A 19,859-nucleotide genomic window follows, 5' to 3' on the forward strand; every position below is an offset into this window, starting at 1 on the left:
GCTTTTTTTAAATATTGGCCAACATTGGAGCCAATTATCGTTTGTGCTGATAATTGGTCGACCCCTAATATGGATGACTGTCATTGTTTTTTGTCCTTTCAGTCTGAGTTGGTCCATGGATGAGTCACTCTGGAGTCTGGACATGTCTGCAAAGTCACAGACCTCTTTCTATTACGTTCTTTCATGGAGGGTAAAAGAGTAGAGCAGTTTGCTCATCAATTGTTGGAGAAGGGACTCTTGGCCTAGTCTGACATCATGCCCTTGTAGTATCTGGCTTGCTTGCAATAGGGCCAAGTGATTGATTCTTCAGAGCACACTAAATGGGTTATCCGTGATCCATATTTGTTTCAACAGAGGGCTTCAAATAATAATATAGCCTTGGGTAATTGTGTTGCTGTAACTGCACAGCGGATCAATTTCAATTAGGCCTTCATTTCGGAATTGTTTGCTTTTGAATCACCATCTCTTTTTTTCTTGTGATGGTTTTCCAATCTCATCCAGAATACATTTGAGGTTGTGAGAAGGATTATGGCCTAAACTCTGCAACATCAAGATGGGCTGATGGACCTAGCTATTTATGTTGGCGATCATGATTGCATATTTGTGAGCATGGCATATATCACTAATAAAGGGGAAATATTAGCCTACTTGGCTAAACATCACATTCTGGGCCTATGTTTACAACGAAACTGTCCGGATTACTATTTTCTTGTGCTTCGAATCTTAAGTAGTAAGTATGAGAGGATAATCGAAGCTTCTTCCCATGCACAAAGTTTCAATGCTTTGAGTTAAAGAGAGCTATGCGCAAGATGAGTTTTCTGAGTAACCAGAATGTCCTTCTCTGAAAGAACACATTTTCACAATGAATATTGGATTATTATTTTTAAGCTATTTCTTATGCTGATGTAGGCTAATTCTAGAGTGGTAAAGAAATGTTTTGATTCTGGCATCGATTACCATGGCAGTGATTGAAGCTTCAAAGCATTCGGGTCAGCCCGATTTACAACTTAAGAGAAGTAGGGATGCATCATATCGGCAACCATATCAGTATTGGTCAATATCTGTGATTTAAAAATAAATGTATAAATAATAATACATTTATTGCCATTGGTTCGATGAGCAAAAGTGGGCAAATGTGAAACAAACACTGATTATTTCTCTTGTCTAGCTGCGCATGTCATTGGGTTTTGTTGCAAGAAGCACTGTTGGTTATTGTGGGGCGACGCCGACAGTGGCTTGGGAGGTAGAGCAGTCGTCTGCCAATCCGGAGGTTCCCGGTTCGATTCCCGCTCCTCCCGGGCAGCGTGTCGATGTGTCCTTGAGCAAGACACTTAACTCCTAATTGCTCCCGATGAGCAGGTTGGCACCTTGCATGGTTGCCTCTGTCGTCGGTGTGTGAATGTGTGAGTGAATGGGTAAAACGTGAGTAACAAATTGTAAAGCGCTTTGGATAAAAGCGCTATATAAAAAAGCAGCCATTTACCATTGTGTGTCTGCTTTGGGAAATATATTTGTCTGTCTGATATTGCGGTGAAAACATTGCAATAATGTGTTCTTTAAGACACATGAGAAACAGTCTGAGCAGCCAAATTAGCTGTTAATGACAATGGTTTGATATGATACATGTAGGCCTATATACATTTGACAATTTTTAGGCCAGTTTTCAGTGGCTTCATCGCCTTACCTTTTTAGTTTTTCTAGAATGTTGCCTTGTCTTCTTGGGACCAGTTTTAGTCCATTTGTCACACATTTTTAATTGAAATAGAGTATAGACATTGGTTCCATTTATGAAAAATAAAAAATAAAGGGGGGGGGGGGGGGGGGGGGGGGATTGCATTGTTCAGGACCAGCAAAGGCAAATTTATACTCTACCGTCAATTACTGTGATTAGCCCACATTCCTTTGAGGACCAATCACAGCACATTTCCGTATTTAACTTGCTCTTGGCAAAAAGGTTGCAAAGAACTGCAAAGGCTGGAAACCCTGCAACCACTGTAGCTAAAGAACTGACGTGGAAGTCAGATTGTGGCTTATGTTGAATCTTCATTGTTCTTCTGTTCTCTTAATGGTAGGTGTCATCTGCCCACTTACTTCCCCTGTGTGTTGGCAACATCATTCTCTCTCCAGTGGAGCAGAGGCATAGAACCTAGATAATAAATGTCACATGTCAGGATGATTGGTGGAGTACAGTAGCCTGGCTGTGCACCAACGCAGCCTGAAGAAACCAGGAGACCCAGCCCCCTCTCCCAGCCAATCACTCAGAGGGGGCTCACTGCACTTCCTTTGGTCAGCAGCCAATAAGACGGTCTACAGGGACAGTGTATGTAAATTAGTCTGATGGGGCGAGACGGTGGCTGGACTGAGATTGCTTGTTGCAGACTGCAGCCCAGGCAGACCAGTGGCTGAGCAGTAGACTAGAACCAGCAGGCAGCCTTTGTTGGGCAGGAAGGATGCCAGCCCTGGTGGTATCTGTGCTCGAGTCGGACCCATACGCCGGCGACCAGCCTGTGTCTGACCCTCCACCTGTCTTCCGTAGGGTTAGTTCGGAGCGGAGGAAGGAGAAGTCACGGGATGCGGCACGATGTCGACGGGGGAAGGAGTCGGAGGTGTTCTACGAGCTAGCCCAGGAGCTGCCTCTGCCCCACAGTGTCACTTCCAACCTGGACAAGGCCTCCATCATGAGGCTCACCATCAGCTACCTGCGCATGAGAAACTTGCTCAACACAGGTCAGTATCTGGAAGTGTGTGGAGTGTTGAGGATGGAAACGTAGTAAGTAACGTACTCTTTCAGTAGGTGTTTTGACTGAATACTATAAAAAGGGAGTCCCCTACCCCAATTTCCCCTGGGGATTAACAAAGCACCCATCTTGTCTTATCCATCTAGTGCTTGCAGAGGACCATATGGGGAGTAATTTGCAGGAGAGATAGGTTGGGACATAGGAACTTCTGTAGTCATTTGGATTAGTTTAGCACAGTAATTCTGTATTGAATTGAAAACTAGAAGTCTTGTATGGGTGTCTTTCAAGTTGATACTAGATAGTGCAGTCATGAGATACCGTGGGCAAGACATAGTGTAAAACCTGATTGGTGGACAGTTGTACACTGTGTACCAACCACTCTGGGACATCTATAAAGGTGCAGACATGCATTTACTGTAAGATCCCTTTGCGGTCAGTCTTACCTAGGGGCATGCTGTATTTTTGTTTGCGTGTGTGTCGCAGTGCCCTGCCCTCAATGCAAGCATGTTCTTGGAACCCACTCAGTGAATACTAATGAACGCTGCTTGTTTTATAGAGTCCTTACATCCTTTCCTTCATTCCTCTCCCTTCCCCTCCCCTCCCCTGCCCCCTTCCAGATGAGCCGGTGGAGGCGGAGGAGTCGGAACTGGATGCCCAGCTGAGCGGCTCCTACCTGAAGGCCCTAGAGGGCTTCCTCGTGGTCCTGTCTGAAGATGGAGACATGATCTATCTCTCGGAGAATGTCAACAAGTGCCTGGGACTGGCACAGGTTGGTCCACTCTGAGTTCACATGATCACATAGATGTCCTCATTATCATCTGCTCACAAATAAGCTAGCCTACACTGCCCATCAATTTATAAATTAAACTGTGACTTCAGTGTCCTCCAAATTCATAATCATTATTGTTCATTTGCGAATGCGGTCAGTTCAGGAGTGTGACCAGTTCACACTGGAATCTGATATTGAATAGTTCCTAGATATTGTGCCGGTCTGAGCGAAGAATAAAGCATAACAAATACACAAATGGTTGTTGTGTTCTGTTGGTTGGATGGTTAAAACTTTAGCTTGTATTTTTTGTATTTTGTAATTTATTTTATATTGCTGTGAGGAATTCTGTCCTTTATCTGCAGCACCTTTGTCAATAACAATATATGTAGAAATGTGTGCTGTCAGTAGATTAAAAAAAATTAACTAATTAATCTCACAATTTTCTGTAATTAATCTAAATGAAAAATCTCATTTTTCTACTTAACTCTTTCTCTGCCACGCTGGGAATGGGATATGGCTGGGAACGGGATATGGCTATGTGCTGCCACGCATTAAACCAATGGAGTCGGCCACCTTGTTTGCAGGGCTATAACTATATTCTATATAATATAGCTATGGATGCAATACTATGGCCCATTTGACATTGAGTATCTATTGTTCAAGATGTGAAAAAGAGAAAAATTCCATTCATACATTCCCGTTTTATACCGTGGTGAATATAAGTATGGTTTTAGAGCGGTTTAGGGTAATTCCTGGGAGGCTAGTAATAGCCTGTGACATATATTATACTTAATCCATTGGCATTTTGTCCCTATACACACTACAATAAAAAATTCAAATGCATATGATCGGTATTATGTTCCATCATGAATGCATGAAAGGGGGGGGGGGGTCGTTTCTGATTAATTGATTGTCAATAACGGCATTCGTTAGTACAACAACATATGCCGATCAGGGTGATGGCTATAAAAACAAGGCACAATAAAGCTGAAATTGACGTTAAATTGCTCTTACCTGTGGCCGGTGGGATTCCAAAAAGAATATTCCAATTATTTGATTGCCATCTGGTAGATCGTATGTCCATTTGGCCCACGACATAACCCACCACAGCATAATGAATCGGGGGTCCCGAAAACTATTCAATGCGATCGGGTGAAGCCCTTGGTTCAGGCAGCGGCATCCCAGCAGGCAGCGGTATTGGACTTTTGCGATCTCAGACTCATTCCCTATGGTAACACCAGGCTCCCTGGATGGATAATGAATGGAAATAGCGAATAAAAGAAATAACGATCAAATAACGAGTATACTCGTCGTTGGCAGTGAATGAGTTAAGACCGAATCTTGTAACAGATATTTACTTGAGTAAAATCATGGAATTAATGTAAAATCAACACAAAGAAAGTATATTTAGATTCAAAGACTATTTTAATAGCTTTCTTTGAATACAGTTTCTCTCCTGTGAAATACAAATGTTCAACAAAACCATCAACATTGACTCAGCTAGACCTCTTTCTTATATCCGCGGTGCTAACAGAAATAAAAACAACCCAGACATATGTTAAAGTGCAGATTGGGAGCCGGTTCCTAATTGTCCGATTCCTGGAATCGCATGCCTCCGTGACTATCGATTCCTCTTATCGATGCCTGGTTTTTCCTACAGTTGCGCATAACGTTAGCGCCACGCATGTAGCCATGGCAGACTATTTGATTCCTTGAGGCAGTGGTGCCCAACCAGTCGATCGCGATCGACAGGTAGATCGCGGGCTGATTTCAAGTAGATCTCGATTAATAAAATTAGATTTTTTTTTTTTTTTTTTTTTTTTTTTTATAATCAACTCTGCCTCTCCTTGTTAACTACAACAAGCAATGCTGTTTGTTATTTAAGATGAGGTCGGACTCGGCACTGACGGATTTGTGTTCATTATGCTGCTTTTATAAAGCCTCAAATGACGGCTTACAATATACAATTTTGGCTGGTAGCTCTCGGCTAGGTGGTAAATGAAAAAGTAGATCTTGGTTCAAAAAAGGTTGGGCACCCCTGCCTTAAGGGCTCGAAATTGCCTGGGTTTTGGTCATATGCTCCCGAAATGCTCCCGCTGTTTGGCTGCACGTCTCGCTCTGAAAGACCAGAGACGGAGAAGTCAGAGGAATAATGACCTGTTGAGTGCAACTACGGTTCAATAGATTAAATTCGTTTAAGATATTGAACTGTAGTTACATTCAACAGGTCGTTATTCAATAGATTAAATTAGTTTAAGAATAAAAATTAAAAAAAATTAAGAGAATCTCAAATACATTATTTTATTTAAGTGTAGGCTATAGTTATTTTTTTATTTTTTACAGTTTTTGTATTTTTCTGACATGGGGGCTCAACAATAAATGACAATCAGAAATGTCAAGTTGCATGTTGTTATTCTAACCAGCTTAGTTCTGTTGCATTTCCAATTTATTTATGTAAATTAGAAATTGGAATCAGGAATCGATAAGGGAATCGACAAAGAATCGCACCGATAAGCAGAATCGATAATGGAATCGTATCGATAAAATCTTATCAATTCCCATCCCTACTAATATATCTGTCTATCCTGAGGCTAATATCAGCTGACTAATATTTACATTTTACATTTACATTTAGTCATTTAGCTGACACTTTTATCCAAAGCGACTTACAAGTTCTGTACGACAAGACAGCAAGAAGGGTACAACTCTATCAGCTGAGTAACAATGTTTATCAAAGTGTTGCGTGTTACAGTGTAGGTTAGTTTATTAGGACAAGTGCATGACAGTAAGGTTAGTTAGGGTTAGATTTTTTTTTTTTTAATATATCTGTCTAGCCTAAGGCTAATATCAGCTGACCAATATATCTGTCTAGCCTAAGGCTAATATCAGCTGACCAATATATCCGTCTAGCCTAAGGCTAATATCAGCTGACCAATATATCCGTCTAGCCTAAGGCTAATATCAGGTGACTAATATATCTGTCTAGCCTAAGGCTAATATCAGCTGACCAATATATCTGTCTAGTCTAAGGCTAATATCAGCTGACCAATATATCTGTCTAGCCTAAGGCTAATATCAGCTGACCAATATATCTGTCAAGCCTCAGAACAAATATAAGATGTATATTACCCATTGGAACTAGAGTTGTTCCGATACCGATACCAGTATCGGAAATGCCGCCGATACTGCCTAAAATGCTGGTATCGGTATCGGCGAGTACCCTCTAATGTTGCGCTCCGATACCATGACGTAATTTATCAACAACACTGCGGACGTTGGGCTCTGTAGATACTTTATATACTCATACTTCGCTGGGTGAGCATTATAAAACAAACGTGTGCTTAATCGACCGTGAATTAAAGTGTCAGTTGCCATTAACAGCAGAGCAGATACTTTCTTAAAATGCCATTGTCCCGACAGCGCTGTTGACGGGGAGCTCTGATGAGTTCGCTTGGTGGCTGGTGTTATTAGCATTGAACAGCTAACCGAAAGCTAGCTTTGACGTTACCTTGGCTAAAGTTGGGGCTATTCACATAATCCAGCAATAATGGCTGCAGATCTGCAAGCAAAGTACAGCAAGTTGGCAAAGGAGTATTCCAAGTTAAATCACAATGTCACCGGCAGTAACGTTACAGTCTTTCCATATAGCGGTAGCTCATGCTAGCTAACATAGCTCACGGTAACGTTGTCATTGCACAATTTCACGTCGCGTACACAATTAATGACATGTTGTGGACAGCCATATCGGCGACAATGTTTAGCTTTTAGTGCCAAATGATAAGAGTCTGAGGCGGAGTCTCAAAAGAGAATGTTGAATATTTATTGTGCAAAAATCACAACAACAGAGCCTCTGGTACTAAACGGAGCCTTCTTGTGGAAGCAAGTGCAGCAACGAATAATGTCCGTGTGTGGAACTAATGTGCCAACAACCTTTCCGTGGGTGAACTCATTGAGATAGTTTTCAATTACTGATACTAATACTAATCTATACAATCACCTGTTGTTGAATAAATACCATTACTTTATAGTTATTACTAAAAAACAGTATATATAAAACAGTATTAAAAAAAAAAAAACGTTTTATAGTTTATATAATATTTTTATTTTTTTAATGTATGCACTGGTATCGGATAAGTATCGGTATCGGCCGATACCCAAAGCTTAGGTATCGGAATCGGATCGGAAAGGAAAAAATGGTATCGGAACATCTCTAATTGGAACTGATCTATGTGCTGTGGTCTCCCCTGCAGTTTGACCTGACGGGACACAGTGTCTTTGACTACACACATCCCTGTGACCAGGAGGAGCTGAGAGAGATGCTGGTCCACAGAACAGGTGAGGGGGGACGCAACCGTTGTGAAACGTTACAATCAAGTAAGACCTCTAATGAAGAGAGACAAGCGTACACACATCACACTGTCAGGCCTGTCTGGGCACCAATCACCAGTGGGAGTGTTTTCCTCTGAGCTGGCATATTTGAACCAGGGGACTGTCAGAACAAGTTATAATTGTCCCACTCCAGCCCCTAGGTCACAGTGATTAGAGTTGGCTGTTGTGTACTCTCATAGCCTTTCACTCAGAATTCCCGGAACAGTAGAGTACACAACCATGTTGAACCTCATTCATAACCGTTCCCTCCCTCCATCTCTCATCACCACAGGCTCAAAGAAGGCCAAGGAAACAAACACAGAACGCAGTTTTTTCCTTCGAATGAAATGTACCCTCACCAGCAGGGGGCGCACTGTCAATGTCAAGTCAGCCACATGGAAGGTGAGCATTTGTACAGGGAGAAGAAAAAAAGAATCTAAAGAATGGTGTTTGTGGGAAGAAATTACATTTAACTTCCTATGTGGTTGTTTGCCTGTTCTGTTTGTGTGGGTTTCCTCTAAGGCTGAGACCACTTATCGATTTATAAGTGGCATCATTTATCGTTTTTTTTTGCATGTGTATAAAAAAAATTACGGTAAACGTTTAAAATACTTTTTTCTTAAAAAGATATATATATATATATTATTTAACGTTAGTTCGTGTGTGTCGTGGGCCAACTACAGCATCACAAAAACTACAGTGTGTGCACGTGACACACACACACACACAAACTAACCTTAAATTAAAAAAAAAATCTTTTTCCTCCCACACCATGGTAGATGTGCTAAATACACGCCTTTGTCCTTGTCCTTTAGTGGCAGTAGAGTTTGTTAGCTGGCGCCGCACTATGGATGCCCCATTGCTCTTAAATAGTTAGGATGGGTTGAATGCAGAGGACAAATTCTTGCTATATGGGAAAATGTACATGACCAATAAAGACATCCTAATGCATGTCTCATTGCGGCTGTCCTCCAAGCCTCATGACACCCGCCCTGTCTTAACTGTTGATTTATTAGTCAGTCTAATGAAACCTCTCCTTTTTTAATTATATATATATATTAGTCAGTCTAATGAAACCTCTCCTTTTTTAATTATATATATATTAGTCAGTCTAATGAAACCTCTCCTTTTTTAATTATATACCCTGCACTATTAAACATCCTTGGTAGGTGTCATCCATGTTAACCCTTCCACTACCACACTATAAAAAGTTAACCCTTTCACTACCACACTACAGACGGTTAACCTTCTGTGGTGTGGTAGTGAAAGTGTTAACCCTTTGTAGTGTGGAAGTGAAAGGGTTAACATTATGTAGTGCGGTAGTGAAAGGGTTAACCTTCTGTAATGTGGCAGTGAAAGGGTTAAGAAAGCTCTTTAACCCTTTCCTGTCCTCCCTCCCCAGGTGCTCCATTGTACAGGCCATGTGCGCGTGCACGAGAGCCCCGCCGAGCAGACGCCCAACGGGCACAAGGAGCCGCCCCTCCCCTACCTGGTTCTGATCTGCGACCCCATCCCTCACCCCTCCAACATCGAGTTCCCCCTGGACACCAAGACCTTCCTCAGCCGCCACACGCTGGACATGAAGTTCACCTATTGTGATGAGAGGTCTGTTTGCTCACTCAAGAGAGAATTGTGTGGACTTTTAAAAGAGGCTTATATAAGGATCAAGCCCACATCAGGCCTCTGCTAAGCTTGTGCATAGTGCACTTTATATCCCATAAATGGATATAAACAAAGCAGAAACCGGCACAGTCCTACAGAGCCACCTAGTGGTCGTTATAAATACATCATGAAGTGAACACTAGTAGAAGAATCTAAAATGAGATATTCCTTTATTGATCTTGGGGAATAGCTAATCTCTCTGGTTCCTCCCAGGATCACTGAGCTGATGGGCTACGACCCGGAGGATTTGTTGAATCGCTCCGTTTATGAATATTATCATGCTCTGGACTCGGACCACCTCACCAAGACCCACAACAACTGTAAGTATAAACAACCTGAAAGATTATTTGAGCTGTTTGGCATATAAAGAGGAACAGGGTGCATTGTTACCGTCTACAACTCCCAACACTCTCTCTTTGTCTCTCTTCTTCTCCTCCAGTGTTTGTGAAAGGCCAGGTCAGCACAGGCCAGTACCGAATGTTAGCCAAGAAAGGGGGCTTTGTGTGGGTGGAGACCCAGGCCACTGTCATCTACAACAACAAGAACTCCCAGCCGCAGTGCGTCGTCTGTGTCAACTTTGTTCTCAGGTATGTTCAAGAGTACGGAATAAGAGATGTGAATGTTAGGAAAGATCTACACACCTGTGGCCAGGGACGATCTGGTGGCTGGGTGCCCCGCCTCTGGTCTGCTTACTGTGTCTCTGTCTCCCTTTCTGCCTTCCTATTGTCAGTGGAGGGGTGGGGGGTATTAAAGGACCATGCCAGTCTAATTGACTTTGCCATTAGCAGAGATTGACCCCATCTTCAACAAATGTTGTGTCCATGAGTGTATACAGTGTATACTTTAGTAGATCTCGGCCTACATTTTTAAACGTCATTCACCGCCATTCATGTTGAAACAGTGTAAAAACATTCTATGAGACTTGAAAGTTGCTAGGTATAGGTAATACACCCTTTTGAAAATCGGTATTCATTTAATTAAAAGATTACTGTATTACTCTAATACGAACCATTCAAATGTGCGCATTGATATCAAAACACCTCTACTTACCGAGTGCCGTGGTCGGTGGGGTCCAGGCGAACTGGGAAGCTTGTGAAAATGCATTTACTCTCTTTTTCATATTTGTGTAAAACTACCACAGCCTTGAACATGAACATGATTTATATTTTCCCTTCATACAGCTTCTTTCCAGCAGAGTCCAACTTCCTCTTCCTGTTTACAAAAAACACACATCTGAGGTGTAGCCAAAGGTTGGCCTCCATTGTACTTTGGTTCTGCCTTCCAAGCTATGAATCACAACAGAGCCACGGGAGCCGCTGAGCCCAACTTTAGGCTTGGAAAAATAGTTCTACGTTTCGAACTTGAATTTTAGCTTGAAGAGCCTTTTAATGATGGTTTTAGCTAACGTTGACACACATTTTCAGACACATTCTGTAACGTTTATCAGGGTTCGCACAAGGTCCTTGAAGTGCTTAAAGTGCTTGATTTAAAAAAATAAATAAGTCGAGGCCTGGAATTCCTTGAAAACACCCCATTCTTTAACAAGGTGCTTAAAATGTCCTTGAAATTCAAATCAACCATTCGCATTGAACGTTTTGTTCATCCATGATAAAACATTTCAGAATCAAGATTTTTTTTTAAGTGTAACTAATTGTCGGAAATTGGTTTAAGCCATACATATATCAGATTTTTCTCTATAAAAACACCATTTCAAAGTTAATTGTATCTTTTTAAATGCCCTTTTAAAATGAAAAATAGTGCTTGGAAAAGTGAAGGTTCATTCTTGAATTTCATTTTGCAATGTCTGTGCGAACCCTGGTTTATTGAATATGGACAAAACGTAAACATCTCAAATAAACCATTTTCTTTTAAATGGTTGAGGTTTATGTAAACTATAGACACTTTCAGACTATTGGAGGAACTACCCCCTTTTTTGTGTCCGCACTGCAGGAACTGAGGACGATTCGTAGTTCTTAGAACGCCATTTTGAGGAACTTTCTTTTAGCTCCGGGTAGGGACACCAGTGTACGGTGATTGGTCCAGATGTCAAGTTCATGGTATCGTACAGAGCCGTGTGCTCAGCTGTACTCTGCTGCGTGGACTGGAGAGCAGACATGCAATGCCTGAGTCAACCTCGTTTTGTAGCTGAAATACCTAATGCATAAAGAAAATAATGAATCCCAGCGAATCTCTAAGTTACATCAATACTGTGCTGTCAGAACAGTTTCATGTTTGTAGGTTAAGTATTTCAAGTTTGCTATTGGCCATTTTACCTCTTGTTATCAACCAGGAAATGCTTAGTTGTAAGTTAGTCAATCTAGTGTGATCCATGCACGAAAACTTTCTTTTTTCCAGCGAATCTCTTAGTTACAACAAGATTGTGTAAGTTAAGCAGTGTTGTTGTGTTTATAGGTGAAGTAACGTTATTTCCAATGTTCGCTATTTGGCCAAACTGGAACGCGGCCAAGCTTTCTCACTACACGCCCGGCCACCGTCCGCCTCTGCTCGCCGGGGAGGAAAGGCAGAAGCGCGGTCGGCTTACGTCACGTCAGCGTTCCTATTGGCGGTGTGAATGCGAAACTGAAAAAAAGCCCTGAAGGTATGTAGTTCTTGGGGAGCTCCCCACCAGGGAGTCCCCAGAACTGTTTTGGTCCTTATGTGGCCGATGTTGACAATGGACAGTGACATGTAGTAATGCTGGCATGGTCCTTTTTTTAAGGGGGGGTGTACAAACTCAACCTATTGATATCCCTATTTCACTATTCCGATGTTATGTAAACGGAGTGTTTATCGGAGGGGGTTTTAACTAGTCAAAACATAATGGCAATTTTGCTACTGCAATGATGGCCACCTTTCATATGACATTCATCAATTGATTTCACAATCGCAACAACTAAAAAACTGAATAGGAAACACCTGTATGTCTTGGACAGGTTTATCAGAGGGGAGCAGGCATCGTGTTGAAGGAGTATGTCACGCACACTGTCTACGTTTCGGATATCTGATGAAATCGGAAAAGTAGACCTCATTAAACTGATTTGTAGGTGAAGATGGTGTGTGTGTGCAACTCTACTCTTCTGATGTGACAATCGGGACAACTGAAACGAAGACAAAGGATTACAACTTGTCTGTTTTACAAAGTTAATTACAGCTGTTCCTTTCAATGAGAGATTTACCCGCTTCCCGTGCAATAGCGTGCACGATCGGTTTACTTTAATGTAATGGTGAAATGGGACAATTGACCTGTAGCCTCTCACGTGGAATGAGACGGCAGTTGCAATGCATGCACTGTGTGTTGAATTGAGGGTTTGCCAGAAGAATCCTGGCATGTAGGTGATATGTGTCGTTTCTCTTCCATTGCAGTGGCATCCAGGAGGAGAAGCTGGTCTTGTCTCTGGAGCAGACGGAGGATGTGAAGCCAGTGAAGCGGGAGCAGGAGCACAAGGAAGAGGAGGAGGAGGAGGAGGAGGAGGAAGAAGATGATGATGATGATGATGTTGATGAGGAGGAGGAGGAAGAAGAAGCAGTGGTAGAGGTAGAGAGCTGCCAGACAGACATGCCTTCATTCCTGCTGAATGACAAAAATGGCCCAGAGATGGATGTGATCAAGTTGTTCACCCAGACAGTCGAAACCCAACCTCGATTGAGCCTCTATGACCAGCTGAAGTCTGAGCCTGAGGCCCTTACTCTACTGGCACCAGCTGCTGGTGACACCATCATCTCCCTGGACTTCAGCTGCCCTGGTCAGTACCATCATACTTAAATCAAATTGAGCATGCTTATCTTGAATGTTTAGTCAGTGTTTCTCCCATCCAGGACCATACTAAAACACCTTACAAAGCATTCTAACCTGGCCTGTCCTCTGCCCTGCAGCCTCTGAGATCCTGCTAAAAGAGGTGCCTCTCTACAACGATGTGATGCTGCCCTCCACCAGTGAGAAGCTGGCCCTTCCCCTCTCCCCTCTGCCACCCAGCGACCCTCCCAGGGTCCCTAGCAGCTCCCCCGGGGACACAAAGGCTGAGCCCTATCCCCTGGGTCCCACCATCACACCGGGCAGCCGAAGTTTGGGCCACAGCGCCTCAGAGGTAAAAACCCAATAAGATCCACAGATTGAAAATCGGAACCAGAAAGTCTTTATTCGCCAAGTACAATACAAGGGTTTGTCTTCATGACACGACAACCTAGTTTTCACATTTCATACGGACACACATGGTACAGGGACCGTAGGAAGTTCACAAGACGATGCACGACACAGACTATACATATCACTCAACACATAAACATGAAATACTCATAGCATCATGGTGTTGCAGCTGTCGAGGGAAGCAAATTGAGTTCCAGTGGTGAACTGGTCCAGTGTACCATGAGTAGATTATGTTGAAATAAAATGATGGTGACAGTTATATCATCTTGCAAATCAAATCTTCTCATTGACTCTGTGTTCTGTCCTCTACAGCCTGACAGCCCGCTGGACTTCTGTTTCCCCATGGACTCTGACATGGGCTCAGATTTCAAACTAGACATGGTCGAGAAGCTGTTTGCCATCGACACGCAGCCGAAGACCCCTTTCACCACGCAGGTATTGTGCACGTTTCTTTATAGTGGTATTGAAATAAAGAGTTGACTTGGGTTAACCATTTCACTATCACACTACAGAAGGTTAACCCTTTCACTGCCACACTACAGAAGGTTAACCATTTCACTACCACACTACAGAAAGCGTTAAGTCTTTGTAGTGTGGTAGTGAAAGGGTTAAGGGCATAACATGGACTCACTGTATTCTGTATACTTGTGCCGTTCAAACAAGGATAGCACTGAAGCTAATGCAGCCATATATTGCAGAATTGTGAAAACATCACATTTTGATCTAATTCCATTGACTGTTCATTCAATTAAATGACACATTGACCACCAATTACTGGATAAAGTCCCATATACTGTACAAAGCACTGTGATGCTCTTGTCTATATTATAGGGAGTTATCATTGACATAATCCAGGCAAAACCAGTTTTACTGTATTGTGACTCATCTGTGCTCATTGTTCCCTCCCCCTAAGGCCATGGAGGACTATGATCTGGAGATGTTGGCTCCATACATCCCCATGGACGATGACTTCCAGCTGCGCACTTTGTCCCCAGAAGAGCCTCTGTCGTGTGGTTCGGACAAATCCTTGGAGAGCTCTCCTCTCCACCTGGCGCAGGAGGTCCACAGCTACCCCAACTCCCCCTTCAGCGGTCCAGGCAGCCGTGCGTCTTCCCCAGCCCCGCCACCCCCAGAGCCAGTAAACACCCCCCACCCTGCCATCATACTTTCTAAGAGGTAAGACTTCCATTCGCGCACAAAACAAACAGGACACCCTCTCCTTTGGAGTGCAGATCTCAAGATTTTTTGGTTTAGCTTAAAAAAGATATCCCTCCTGCTTCAGGACCCCGCAGTTGGACAAAGAGGTCTCGCTCAGGACCCTGGCTGCTCAGAACGCACAGCGCAAGAGGAAGCTGGACGACGTCAGGGAGCTGTCGGAGGTGATGGGACTGGTAAGTACTCCTCGACATTAGTCATGGGCCGGTTACCGGTTCCACGGTTTGAAAACGTTGCAGTGTCAAAACCACTAATATTATGTTCAGACGGTAGGCACCGACGGTATACGTTTAGAATCATGAACTTCGGAAAATGCCTGTCAGAAATGTCAACTGGAATGCACCCTTGGAACGCCCCCCCCCCCGGAAGTCCAGCGAGGAATTCCGCGTGGTGCAGTTTGTTTACACCAACGTTAGCAGCAAAGCCTGCTGCAAACGCCGCAAAACAAGATTTTAAACTGGGGTCAGCAAAATAAACTTGCAGAGTCGCGTTGTCTTGAAATCAACTTTAGTAATAGCTGGGAGTTACCATGGCTAGCTAGTTAGCTGTAAGGGATAATACATGATGTGATGTGCTGTTATCTGAAAATAATGCTCAATGCACAGGGGTAATTGGCTAACATTAGCCCTTCGCCGAGTTGGGTTTGCCTGGAAAGTAACGTTAGCTACAGCTTCGTTAGCCTCGCTAACGTTAGCTACATAGCTAGCAAGCGATATGAAAATAAACAGTTTAATGTGACTGATCTAGTGAGCTAGAATCAGAATATTCCACCCATAAATAGCTAATGTCAAATATAAATAACGTAACGGTCATAACAAACCTAAGAGAATAATAAAAGACTCTAGCCACCCAAACAACTGCCTCTTTGAACTGCTGCGGTCAGGCAAGCGATACCGGAGTCTCATGGCAAGCACAGAAAGACTCAGAAAGAGCTTCTATCCCCAGGCCATCAGGATGCTCAATGACAATTAACACTATGTAACAAACCATCAAACACACTCACAGCACACACACCCACACGTACACACCCACTTTAAATAAACAACTCACTGTAGCACCCACTTTACACACTTTAGACACTAACACACTTTATATTTATTGGCAACTTATACCTCATTGCACATAGCCAAGCCTTGCACCTTACCTTACCACCACAAGGTGGCACCACAAGCTACCTAATCCCATTTATATTGTATTATAACTACTCTGCATTGTATATTGTACATACCGGTATGTATATTGAAAATTTGTCTTGTTTACACCTGTTTAAGTACTTGACTTTCTATTTTATACTTATTATACTTATTTTATAATAATCTATTTTTACCTAGCACACTCTCAGGAGCAAAACAGAAAGAAGCATTTCATACAAAAGTATCCTGTATTTCTGTATGACAACTAATAAAGAAACTTGAACTTGAAACTATTCGTTTTGACAGGAGCTAGCTAACGTTAGCTAGTAGTACCAGTGATATGTTGCCAATTGATTTCGGTCGACTAACGTTAGCGAGATTGGCCTACGTTCTGTTACATATTTATAATCATGAAAGTAGTGCAGAAGGATAGGAGTCTGAGGCGGGGTTTCGAAAGACGACGCTAAACATTTATTAAACATCAACTTAACGTCAACACTCTGTTTACTTGCTAGCTAACAGCAACTCGTTTGCAGACAGAAAAGTAACAAACAATATGGTCCATGCGGAACCCTTATCCCCAACATATAGTTCCGTGGGTGAATTATGTTGATCCACCACAAAAGATGGAATTGTTTAAATGTATGTTTAATCCAGTAAGAATAGTACTAGGCTATAACATACATCTGTGCAAGTAGATTACATTAACAAAACGTATTGCCCTTTTGACATGTAGCCTACATATTCATAATCATGAACGTTTATTTGGAAGTATTTTTTATTCTGTACTTAGTTTGAAAGTGGTCAGACAGTTCCCTCTGTGTGTAATACAGACAGTTCCCTCTGTGTGTAATACAGACAGTCTTCACACATTCATAAATAACACAGAAAAGCGTATTGTCCGTGTTTGTGCATTGTAATAAAAGACGTTTTGTTCAATGGAAAATAAATTGTCCTTTTTTCTTTTTTTTAATACCGTGAAACCGTGGTATTTTTGCCCAAGGTTATCATACCATCAAAATGTCATACCGGCACATGCCTACTCGGCATATGAATACGGTGGACAGGTCAGGTTCTCTACCTCTGGATGACTGACCCAAGTCTCTCCACTTTCCCAGGGAACATTGCTCCAGGAGCCGCCCGACCTAGGGAAGAAAGTGAAGGTGTGTGAGACAGTCCCTTCTGGGAGGCTCTCCAACAGGACCATACTTCTCCTGCCAACAGGTGAGTAGACTGGATTGTGTGTGTTGGGGGGGGGGGGGGCATTTATTGAGGCAAGATGACATTTGGTCAGTTAATTATATTATTATTATTAAAATAATAATAATTAATAATAAGATGGTCTTTGATTAACAGTAGCATTAGCTGCAACATTTGGTTGCCGGACATTAGCTCTGATTTTTGGTAGCCAATGTTAGCATTAGTTTAAAGTTTCTTTATTAGTTGTCATACAGAAGTACAGAATACTTTTATACAAAATGCTTCTTTCTGTTACGCTCCAGAGACTGTGCTAGACAAAAATAGATAAGTATAAAATAAAATAAGTATAGCAAGTATAAAATAGAAGTCACATACGTAGGCACAAGTGTTCAGTATGTACATATATACAATGTTCAATGCAGAGTAGAAGTAACTAGCTAACAGCAAAAGAGGATGTTAGACACTTTTCATTGTCATGAAGACATCAAAACATGGGGGCTGCCATACTTAATACAGTCCCCCATTACAAACTGATCTTTTTTTCCAGTTATCTGGCTCTGTGAGTAATCCTGCTGAAAGAAATGCCACCCCAGGGCATCACTGTAGGCCTTAGCCTAGAGTGTTATTGTTGCATCAACCCCACACTTAGGCTGCGTCCCATTTCTCCCCTTGGCCCTACCACTTGGCCCTACCTCTCGTTTTGGAGTGCCCTCGATGGGGAGTCACCCTTCAGAGCAGCACTACGAAATGGGACAGCACTACTCACAAACGTAAACAGTTGCCGACAGCGTAATGACACAACTCACCCACGCGCCGACTGTTTACATTGCTTACAGGCAGCTTACATCAGAAGGACCATGTAGCTTGCTCTGCATACCATGTAAATTATAACGAATGTCTTCAGTGTTTATGCTTGTTTTTATTTTTATTTTTTTATTTTATATTTTCCCCCCTCCTCTTTCCTCAGTTTTTCTCCCATCCCAATGTTAGTCGTTATGCCAATTCCCAATCCCCTTCCTGGTCGCTGCGCACCTACCCCCCCACAGTCGGTCTGGGAGAGTGGAGGCTATCACGTGCTTCCTCCAACACACGTGTAGCCAATCAACCGCTTCTTTTCACCTGGCAGCGCGGACTCTCACTGAGAGGGTGTAACGTGTGGAAGGATCACACTACCCCCCTTAGATCCTTTCCTCGCTGAGCAGGCGCCCCGACCGAACTGTAGGAGTCGCTGTTTACAACGACCAGGACCCACCCACCAGCTTTCCCACCCCTAACACTGCCAATTGTGTTAGTATGAACGACCAGCCAAGCTGGTAGCAATGCCGAGAGCTGGGCTCAAACCCAGCGTCTCCTGCATTGGTGGCGAGCGCCTTGCCCACTACACCACCTAGCCGCCCCATAGTGTTTATGCTTGTATATAAAAAGGTTTTTGGTATCCAAACTCTTGACATTTTGTGTTGTTATTTTGTAGCACAAGTGTTAATCAAATGTTAGTCAGGTTCTTTATATTCATACAGTATGTCAGTCAAATAGAAAATGAATGAGTGAGACTATAATAAAGCATATACAGTAGTACTACATGGTATTGCATGGTACTACATGGCAGTATAGCGTACTACATGATACAACAGAATATGACCATGGTAGTTAGGGATGGGTACCTTTCACATTTGAACCGGTACCGGTACCCAACGGTACCTTTTTTCTGTACTTTAGTCTCAAGAAATTTAATTTACCTACCTCAGTCGTAAAAAAAAAAATCAAAACTTCAAATAACTACAATTTCGACAGTTTTCGGCTCGTCATTGCTCCGACTGCTTTGTTGTTGAATCAAGTCAAATCCTAGGTAAGCATATATTGTGCGTGTGAACGTTGACATGAAAAGAAAAAAGTAAAAAAAAAGTAAAAAATTAAAAAAAATTAATTAATAAACAATATTTTTTTTTTTTTTTTTTTTCGGTTTTCTCACGTGATTAGATACTCGGTAGTACCGAGGTGTTTCGGTTCGGTACCTCAAAAGTACCGAATTCGGTACCCATCCCTAATGGTAGTACAGGGTACAACATGGTATTGCAGGGTAATACAGAGTACTGCAGTGTATTACATGGTACTACTACTGGTAGTGGTAGTACATATTAAATTGATATGTATTAGGGGTGTAACGGTACGTGTATTCGTCCCACGAATTTACGGTACGGTCGTCGCGGTGCGGTACGCTCAGCCATACGGAGAATACGCCTCAGCGCAAACACACCAGTCGCACATGCAGGCACTCGCGAGGTCCGTGCGAGAACAGCGCGCGGCACACCGAGTCCCCGACTTCAGTTCAGAGCGGACGAAAGTGCACGGAGAAAGGCACATTTACATTGGAACAGCTGCAGTTAGTTTTCTTTCGTTTTCTTGTTAGCCCAATAACGTTAACCAAATGAAACCAATGGAAAGACACACACACACGCGTCGCCGACACACACGCGTCACCGACACACACACGCGCGCCAACACACACACCAACATTCTCCCCCGCCGGACTCACAGGCACAATCAAATAAAAAAAAGAAACTTACATATTGAGCTCCTGTCCAGTTGAACTGCTACCGTGTTTAAATCCAAATCATCCTATGCCATTGCTG

General features: G+C 42.7%; 1 protein-coding gene across 1 annotated transcript in view; it reads left to right on the top strand.

The window, feature by feature from the left end:
- The window catches only part of hif1aa (hypoxia inducible factor 1 subunit alpha a), a 57,673-nt gene that overhangs the window by 34,548 nt on the left and 3,266 nt on the right, over positions 1 to 19,859 (top strand). The window contains exons 2-14 of the mRNA XM_084311566.1: positions 2,537 to 2,727; positions 3,356 to 3,507; positions 7,758 to 7,842; positions 8,168 to 8,277; positions 9,278 to 9,480; positions 9,751 to 9,857; positions 9,977 to 10,124; positions 12,901 to 13,280; positions 13,411 to 13,622; positions 13,994 to 14,116; positions 14,595 to 14,857; positions 14,964 to 15,072; positions 17,148 to 17,253. Of these exons, the coding sequence (XP_084167692.1) occupies positions 2,537 to 2,727; positions 3,356 to 3,507; positions 7,758 to 7,842; positions 8,168 to 8,277; positions 9,278 to 9,480; positions 9,751 to 9,857; positions 9,977 to 10,124; positions 12,901 to 13,280; positions 13,411 to 13,622; positions 13,994 to 14,116; positions 14,595 to 14,857; positions 14,964 to 15,072; positions 17,148 to 17,253 (2,189 nt within the window). The remainder of the gene's footprint in view (positions 1 to 2,536; positions 2,728 to 3,355; positions 3,508 to 7,757; positions 7,843 to 8,167; positions 8,278 to 9,277; positions 9,481 to 9,750; positions 9,858 to 9,976; positions 10,125 to 12,900; positions 13,281 to 13,410; positions 13,623 to 13,993; positions 14,117 to 14,594; positions 14,858 to 14,963; positions 15,073 to 17,147; positions 17,254 to 19,859) is intronic.

Source organism: Notolepis coatsorum (genome assembly GCF_963971535.1).
Source record: "Notolepis coatsorum genome assembly, chromosome: 3".
In the NCBI taxonomy this organism is placed as follows: domain Eukaryota; kingdom Metazoa; phylum Chordata; class Actinopteri; order Aulopiformes; family Paralepididae; genus Notolepis; species Notolepis coatsorum.